We start from the raw sequence: 9,181 nt of genomic DNA on the forward strand, positions 1-9,181 counted from the left end.
TGAGTCAGTGCATGGTGTGAGTGAGTCAGTGTATGATGTGTGAGTGAGTCAGTGTATGATGTGTGAGTGAGTCAGTGCATGATGTGTGAGTGAGTCAGTGTATGATGTGTGAGTGAGTCAGTGTATGATGTGTGAGTGAGTCAGTGCATGATGTGTGAGAAAGTCAGTGTATGATGTGTGAGTGAGTCAGTGTATGATGTGTGAGTGAGTCAGTGTATGGTGTGTGAGTGAGTCAGTGTATGATGTGTGAGTGAGTCAGTGTATGGTGTGTGAGTGAGTCAGTGTATGATGTGTGAGTGAGTCAGTGTATGGTGTGTGAGTGAGTCAGTGTATGATGTGTGAGTGAGTCAGTGCATGGTGTGAGTGAGTCAGTGTATGATGTTTGAGTGAGCCAGTGTATGATGTGTGAGTGAGTCAGTGTATGATGTGTGAGTGAGTCAGTGTATGATGTGTGAGTGAGTCAGTGTATGATGTGTGAGTGAGTCAGTGTATGATGTGTGAGTGAGTCAGTGTATGATGTTTGAGTGAGCCAGTGTATGATGTGTGAGTGAGTCAGTGTATGATGTGTGAGTGAGTCAGTGTATGATGTGTGAGTGAGTCAGTGTATGATGTGTGAGTGAGTCAGTGTATGATGAGTGGGTGAGTCAGTGTATGATGTGTGAGTGAGTCAGTGTATGATGTGTGAGTGAGTCAGTGTATGATGTGTGAGTGAGTCAGTGCATGGTGTGAGTGAGTCAGTGTATGATGTGTGAGTGAGTCAGTGCATGGTGTGAGTGAGTCAGTGCATGGTGTGAGTGAGTCAGTGTATGATGTGTGAGTGAGTCAGTGCATGGTGTGAGTGAGTCAGTGTATGATGTGTGAGTGAGTCAGTGCATGGTGTGAGTGAGTCAGTGCATGGTGTGAGTGAGTCAGTGTATGATGTGTGAGTGAGTCAGTGTATGATGTGTGAGTGAGTCAGTGTATGATGTGTGAGTGAGTCAGTGTATGATGTGTGAGTGAGTCAGTGCATGGTGTGAGTGAGTCAGTGTATGATGTGTGAGTGAGTCAGTGCATGGTGTGAGTGAGTCAGTGCATGGTGTGAGTGAGTCAGTGTATGATGTGTGAGTGAGTCAGTGCATGGTGTGAGTGAGTCAGTGTATGATGTGTGAGTGAGTCAGTGCATGGTGTGAGTGAGTCATTGCATGGTGTGAGTGAGTCAGTGTATGATGTGTGAGTGAGTCAGTGTATGATGTGTGAGTGAGTCAGTGCATGATGTGTGAGAAAGTCAGTGTATGATGTGTGAGTGAGTCAGTGTATGATGTGTGAGTGAGTCAGTGCATGATGTGTGAGTGAGTCAGTGCATGGTGTGAGTGAGTCAGTGTATGGTGTGTGAGTGAGTCAGTGTATGATGTGTGAGTGAGTCAGTGTATGGTGTGTGAGTGAGTCAGTGTATGATGTGTGAGTGAGTCAGTGCATGATGTGTGAGAAAGTCAGTGTATGATGTGTGAGTGAGTCAGTGTATGATGTGTGAGTGAGTCAGTGTATGATGTGTGAGTGAGTCAGTGTATGATGTGTGAGTGAGTCAGTGCATGGTGTGAGTGAGTCAGTGTATGATGTGTGAGTGAGTCAGTGCATGGTGTGAGTGAGTCAGTGCATGGTGTGAGTGAGTCAGTGTATGATGTGTGAGTGAGTCAGTGCATGGTGTGAGTGAGTCAGTGTATGATGTGTGAGTGAGTCAGTGCATGGTGTGAGTGAGTCAGTGCATGGTGTGAGTGAGTCAGTGTATGATGTGTGAGTGAGTCAGTGCATGGTGTGAGTGAGTCAGTGTATGATGTGTGAGTGAGTCAGTGCATGGTGTGAGTGAGTCAGTGCATGGTGTGAGTGAGTCAGTGTATGATGTGTGAGTGAGTCAGTGTATGATGTGTGAGTGAGTCAGTGCATGATGTGTGAGTGAGTCAGTGTATGATGTGTGAGTGAGTCAGTGTATGATGTGTGAGTGAGTCAGTGCATGATGTGTGAGAAAGTCAGTGTATGATGTGTGAGTGAGTCAGTGTATGATGTGTGAGTGAGTCAGTGTATGGTGTGTGAGTGAGTCAGTGTATGATGTGTGAGTGAGTCAGTGTATGGTGTGTGAGTGAGTCAGTGTATGATGTGTGAGTGAGTCAGTGTATGGTGTGTGAGTGAGTCAGTGTATGATGTGTGAGTGAGTCAGTGCATGGTGTGAGTGAGTCAGTGTATGATGTTTGAGTGAGCCAGTGTATGATGTGTGAGTGAGTCAGTGTATGATGTGTGAGTGAGTCAGTGTATGATGTGTGAGTGAGTCAGTGTATGATGTGTGAGTGAGTCAGTGTATGATGTGTGAGTGAGTCAGTGTATGATGTTTGAGGATTATTCCTGCGGCGAGGGGGGAAAACGTCGAATTTGATTTCGTCCGTTGTCTTTTATTGTTGACCGTCCTCCCCTCGTCGCCGTCGTCATCGTTCGTGCCCGTGACGTTTTTATTCCGGCTGCACGATTGGGGTTGCGCAAGCCGCGTGTGCGAGTCTAAGAATGGCCCCCGCAGAGTCTCAGTGAATCACCAACTTCTTCTCCTGCCTTCAAAGGCACAGAATTACAATAACCCACCAGCGTCGTACAACCCTGCACGGGGGCGAGATATGGAGCGGTGTGTAGTGGTATGCACACCGCATCACGAGCCCTTGATTCCCGGCCATGGAGAACATCACTGATATCTGAACCAGTCCTGGGATCCTACCTACATCCTCACCGACCAGCATGGTGAAGGTGGCAAAACAACCCCCATGACCCTACACAGCCTGGGAAAGCCTTCGTCCAGATAGTGCATTGACAAAGGGCTGTACATTATTATTAAGAGTATATGTGTAACAAAAACTGTTGAACACAATTTAGCATGCATTGAAAAATGATTTGGTAGTCTGAATGTAATAACCCTGTCATTTGATTTCACCTGTGATCAGTGTCTGTGCGAGTGTTCCCCATTACATGCATGCCTTGTAATGCATCTGTGTATGCTGGGTAAAAGTAATCACGTAAAGCACATTGCAAAGAAAATGCTTGCCACAAATGAATCACAATACCTTGCTGATCTCGTCAAGCAGCATAAACCATCATGCGAACTCGGGTGATCCTCGCAGCGGCTTTTGGCTAACCATCGAACAAACAAAGACGGTCACCGCATCGCGCGCTTTCAGATGCACTTCTGCGGCCGTCTGAAAAGCTCTTCTTTCCGATATTAGGAAGGCACTGGAGCTATGCACTTTTAAACCTAGATTGAACACTAATTTATTTTTGAACTGATTTTTTGTGTTTAGTTTGTTGTCCTTCCCCCGCACCTCCGATTAGCACGGTTGGCTACGTACGGTGCAAAAGAAGTTCAACGTACACACGTACGCGGCACCCGTCGTGGCTTCAAGGCCTCGTCGGTGGCCTGAAGCGCCCCTCGCCCCCTGAGGCATGGAGCTACGTCCCGGGTGAAGCTGCGAGGCGAGCGTACATCTGGTAAACTTGTGCAGGTTGGGTTGGATCTCCTCGCGGAACTTGGCGATGACCTCCCTGACCAGACCCTGGTTGGGGTCGCCGTCCAGAGTGAAGAGGTAGGACTCGAGCAGGTGGGTGTTTGATAGGTTCCAGATGAAATCGTCTCGTTGCAGGGAGTGCAGGAACGGGTGCTCAAACTATGCAGATGTTTAAAAACGAAGGCGGTAAGATGACAAAAAATGCAATACGAGATTAACATAGCATTGGCCAGTTGAGTACACATGTAAGTTAAAGGCAGCAAAACGTCAAGCTAGCAAAGGATAGTCTTCGTTTCAGAAAAGATGTTCTCCTTGACTTATTATTTTCTCTTCGGTTTTTTTCGGTAAAGTCACGTAGGTAAAACTATAAAATAAAAGAATAAATGAAAAAACTACATTTTTTTTCATTCTATCATTTTATAGTTTTACCTACGTGACTTTACCGAAAAAACCAAAGAGTATGAATCCTTGCAGTCACGAAAGCTAAAAATCTAGACTTATTATGCAGCTGAGGGTGGGGCTGCCCAAGTCCTGCGTGCGGCTGGCAAATGTTTGATTGGTATTTGTGAATAACAGGACACTTGAATGGATCTGAGAAGTAGTTTTGTGAGATCACCTTCTGTGGGCCATTCTCTAACCAGAGGTGATGCACAGAATGAGATGTTTTTTTCCATCTCATGACATGGCACCAATTAGCACAACTCATACAGCCCTTATCAAGGCACTGCCGTATTCAGTGTTGGTCATGTAGGGTGTTTGACCATACTTCGCCAAACTGGTCAGTGTAGGTTGGTGAAGGATAGAGGACAAGGGGGGGTGGGGGGGGGGCAGGACTGGTTCAGATATCACTTGCCACGAATGTTAGCCGTGGCCGGAAATAAAACTCAGGTGGCCGGGTTCGTAGCGCAGTGTGCGCACAACTGCGCCACCGCTCCACCCCGACGCTTGGAATAAAATTTGGGGGGGAAACAACAAAAATACGTTGTTCATAATAAAGGTTTATGGGTTAGATCGCGTTTATTTATAAATGTGTCGTAACCCTCCACCACCCGACACGGCCAATCAGCAAAAAAAAGTGTCACGTTGACAAAAAGACAAATAATTCACTACTTTAGCCCACCGGTGTGTTGAAGAGTGAATCCACATTTACAGTTTGAGTACGACGTTTCGCTGGTAAATACATCCAGCATCATCGGGCAATTAGCCAGAATGGTAAAGCCCTCGCTTGCTCCCGGTTTTATATAGAGCAGCAGGGTGACGTCATCACTTAACTCATATCAGGTGCAGTGATTAGAGGCGGAGGGGGGGGTATTGTAATTATATAATCGATTAGTAATCAGTCATTGGTTATGATTAGTAATGAGTTGTAGATTAGTAATTCTTTAAATCAAAATGTAATGTGTATTATTTAATAATACGCTTCCAGGCCGCACTAAGCCTGTAGCTGTCAGAGCGATTAAAGTTATTCTTGTTCCTCTCAATTTCAATGGATTCTCTAATTAGTCTTTGCCAGTAATAATTAGTTTTACACACCACTGCAACATTGTCAAAATCAATTGAGTGTCCTTGTTGACAAGCATGTCCTGCCACTGCCGACAGTTGTGTTTGAGATAATTTAATATTTCTCTGACGACAACATCCTGGTGCAGGAGGTGGCCGCAGGAAGCGAGCAGCAGCAGCAGCAGCAGGGGCCCAAGTCGGCGGAGGGAGCGCCGCGGCACCGCGTCTCTGGCATTGTGGACCTCAACTCGATGATGTTCGGCTACCACGTGTACGACCTGGCCATAGCCATCATGTACATGATGGTGGAGAGCGGCGAGGCGATGGAGGCCGGGGGTCACGTCCTGGCCGGCTACGAGAGCGTGCAGGCCCTCACCGAGGACGAGAGGAGGGCCGTTTACTTCCTGGTGGCGTGCAGGTAAGAGCGGAGGGGGGCCGGGGCAGTTTGGGTCGGGTCTGCCCGGATCGCCGTTGGCCGCATCGGGAAACGTTGGCTTCAAAAACCTGTGGCGGTTGCGTAACGAGAATTAATCCAGGTCTGGCGAGAATCCGATAAACTCGATGATTGTGCGGCAAAAAAAAAGTGCTTTATTTTCTTTGGTTCTTTCGGTAAAGTCACGTAGAATGAGAATAAAATAATAAATTGATAAAATAACAATAATATTCTCACGACGTTTCGGCCACAACACAAGCGGCCTTCATCAGGTGAAGGGACGAGACTGTCTGGTAGGACAGTCCAAAGAAGATGAATCATTGCAGTCACGAAAGCTTTAAATCGAAACGTGCTTTATTATTTATTTAAAGCTCTTCATCAGACCAATGATGAATGAAGGTCTTGCCAATGCCATGTCGATCGTCGCGGTAGTTGACCATACTTCACCATGCTGGTTAATGTGTGTTGGTGAACGGGGGGGATCAGTAACAGTTAAGACATAATAATGCTGATTACCATGATGTTGCTAACAGCACTTTTACGGATGCTGCTGATGACGGTGATGATGATTATAGAAAAGACACTCATAGCGATGTTGTTTACGATCATGTTGCTGATCACACTGCTGCTGCTGCTGGAGACGAGGAAGATGAAGACAGCGACTTTCCTTCTGCTGGCACTTCTGCTGCTGACCACGAGACTTGATCCAACTATGGCTGCAATTCCTGGACGCTAAAATCCCAGCCGATCAACAAGTCGGCAGCAAAAACCCTCTTGAATAACAAACGATATTAACCGTCACGACAGCAACGGCGACAACAACAACATGGTCTACTTTTCCCCGCAGGTTCTGCCAGTCGCTGGTCATGGCCCGCTACACGATCCTGCGATACCCGCAGAACGCCGACTACCTGCTGATAACGGCGCGCACCGGCTGGGTGAAGCTACGCGAGCTCTGGACCAGGGGCCTGGAGGACATGCAGAGGCTGTGGTCCGATATTGCGGCACGGTACAGAAACTAGAACCGCGGTGGAAATCGAGACGGACGGCGAGGAGAGAGAAGGGGGAGTTTGGGGTCGGGGGGGGCCCACCGTGAGACACGTCCTCCCACTCGCCCCACCGGTACCTCCCGAGGCTTCGCAAGGAACCGGTTTCAACTTGAACGTGGCGCCGTTGGTTTTGGACACGTGCGATCTTTGAATACGGAATCTGAAAAATGTGAATTGCTCATGCCAGGCACTTAATGCATAGGGGAGATTTTTCGTAGCTTCAGGTTAGGAACGTATTGTTGCTGCATCCAGCGCTGTTGACAAAACGGCATTCACATGCGCATCCGTGGGTGATAATAATAATAATACTGTCAGAATATTTTTTTCCCGTTCATTTACTCAGGAAATCCTGACTGTTTCTGAGATTTTGTATTCATGAAGTTCCAGCGTTCAGATGTTCGACCAATTCCTTTGTAGCTTGTTTGGCTCGTGAGAGGAAACCGGAGTAACTCGGAGATTACCTGTGCATACGAAAGGTGGTGGGGGGGGTAACACTCGACAACTGCATAGATGTTTTATATTTTTATTATTTTATTGTTTCCCTGCTACGTGACTTTACAGAAAGAACCAAGAATATAAAAAGCGTCACCGTACACCGACATCTGTTGGCCAACTTGCAGCGCAAGGCATAAAACGTCTGCTTTTCCCAGACAGTCTTCAAATTAAGCACTAAACCCAGGCTCTTCCCCGGTTGAGCTTCAAAGATCTGACGAGATTTGGTGCATTCTGGGTTAATTTTGTTATTTTGTGAGTTGCAGTTGCATTCAGATATTTTTGTTAATCTAAACTACAGTTGACCTTAGAACCCTCAGACACGGGCGTGGGGAGTCCTGGCCTCGTGAAAGATCAGTCGACTTTCTTGCGTTGCCATGACCTTCCACTCGGCGGACTTTGGGAACGGTAGTGTGGTGGGGGTGGTGGGTGTTTGATGATTTTGCTGTAAAGGTTTCCTCTACAAAAGTGGGACACTCCTGGGTTTTGCCACCAAGTACTAAGTCATGTTTTGCAGAGGGGTCAAATACTTATTTCCCTCATTAAAATGCAAATCAATTTATAACATTTTTGACATGCGTTTTTCTGGATTTTTGTTGTTGTTATTCTGTCTCTCACTGTTCAAATAAACCTACCATGAAAATTTTAGACTGATCATTTCTTTGTCAGTGGGCAAACGTACAAAATCAGCAGGGGATCAAATACTTTTTTCCCTCACTGTAAGTTCGATTACAGGGAATGACTATAACATGAATTGGAAGTGATATCTGGACCCCTTCAAACAAACCGCATTGACCAGTGTGGTGCAGTATGGTGAAGCAACCCATATAATATGGGGAAAGGCATCATCCAGCAGTGGATTGATCTGAGGCTGTGAAAATTGGCTAAGCCTCGAATGCAGATGCACCACGTATACACTGCCGCCTCCTGTCTTATGCCATTGCCGACGAGAATGTTGCGTTCTCATACTAAATTAAAACTATTTTTTATTTTACCGGGGCCCACTGAGCTATAAAGCTCTTTTTTTTTAGAAGCGACCTGGCCACAAATGATAGCTCAACGAAGTGGCTTATCGTGTGAAAATTTCTAGCAGCCAAATACTCCAAACGCATGCTTCTGAATTGGGAGGGAAAAACCGGAGGACTCGGAGAAAAAGCCACACGATCAAGGGGAGAACATCCAAATATACAGCAGCAGGCATCAGTCGAGATCGAACCAACGACCTCCTGTATACCAGGCGAGATAGTTAACATCTGGCCACTGTGCTTGCAGCCCATCTTACCCGAGTGAATGTGAGCTTGCATTCTGTGCTCTGGTAACCCGAAAGTACACCGCCAGTTTTTCAGGTCGCCCTATCCGATGAGAGCGATCAAACACGAAGCGCGATTCTCAGAGACAGCAATAATATAATCCCATTCCTCTAGAATTACTGTCAGCTGTGCCCCTATGATAGGAAAGGTTATGCCACTCTTCAGAGGTATGGGGTGCTCTCCTTTCCTTCTCACCTCATCTATGCCAACCGTGTCACGATGTATTTATTTCAATTGTGCCTCTCGTTCGCCAGTCTGATTCTTCAGCTTGTGTACGTCTTGTATCGAGTAGGTGGTGTGGCCAACACCACGCCAAAGGGGCCGTCCATAAATGACGTCACGCACCTGGGGGGGGGGGGTGTCAGACATTTGTGACGATGCGTGACGAGGGGGGGGGGGTGATAAATGTGACGTCACATCAAAATGCGCAACTTTAAATAAATATAGACAACACGTTCCACTTAATTAAATAGACTTGTTAATAAATGTTTTCTCCTACAACATCAGAGTGCAGCGGCACAATAAATACGCACTACAATGACAATAGTTTAAAGCGATTTGAAGCATGTTTTATCTTTCGATTTAAAGCTTTCGTGACTGCAATGATTCATCTTCTTTGGTTCTTTCGGTAAAGTCACGTAGAATGAGAATAAAATAATAAATTGATAAAATAAAATAACACAATAATATTCTCACGACGTTTCGGCCACAACACAAGAGGCCTTCATCAGGTGAAGGGACGAGACTGTCTGGTAGGACAGCGCTGGAGTGCTGTCCTACCAGACCAAAGAAGATGTTTTATCTTTTTTTTTGGGGGGGGGGGGTCAGACATTTGTGACAATGACGAGGGGGGGGGGGTCAAAAATCGTCCAAAATCGCGTG

General features: G+C 46.5%; 1 protein-coding gene across 1 annotated transcript; it reads left to right on the forward strand.

Moving 5' to 3' along the window:
- Positions 1–5,151: 5,151 nt before the first annotated feature.
- On the forward strand, positions 5,152–7,637 carry LOC142917386 (hydroxylysine kinase-like). The gene is made up of 2 exons (XM_076062032.1): positions 5,152–5,433; positions 6,296–7,637. Exons 1-2 carry the CDS (start codon positions 5,267–5,269, stop codon positions 6,468–6,470), a joined length of 342 nt encoding a protein of 113 aa, XP_075918147.1. The 5' UTR covers positions 5,152–5,266; the 3' UTR covers positions 6,471–7,637.
- Positions 7,638–9,181: the final 1,544 nt, after the last annotated feature.

Source organism: Petromyzon marinus, unplaced genomic scaffold, assembly GCF_048934315.1.
Source record: "Petromyzon marinus isolate PM22_M1 ecotype Great Lakes invasive population unplaced genomic scaffold, UKy_Petmar_22M1.pri1.0 PM_G_Scaffold_48, whole genome shotgun sequence".
In the NCBI taxonomy this organism is placed as follows: domain Eukaryota; kingdom Metazoa; phylum Chordata; class Hyperoartia; order Petromyzontiformes; family Petromyzontidae; genus Petromyzon; species Petromyzon marinus.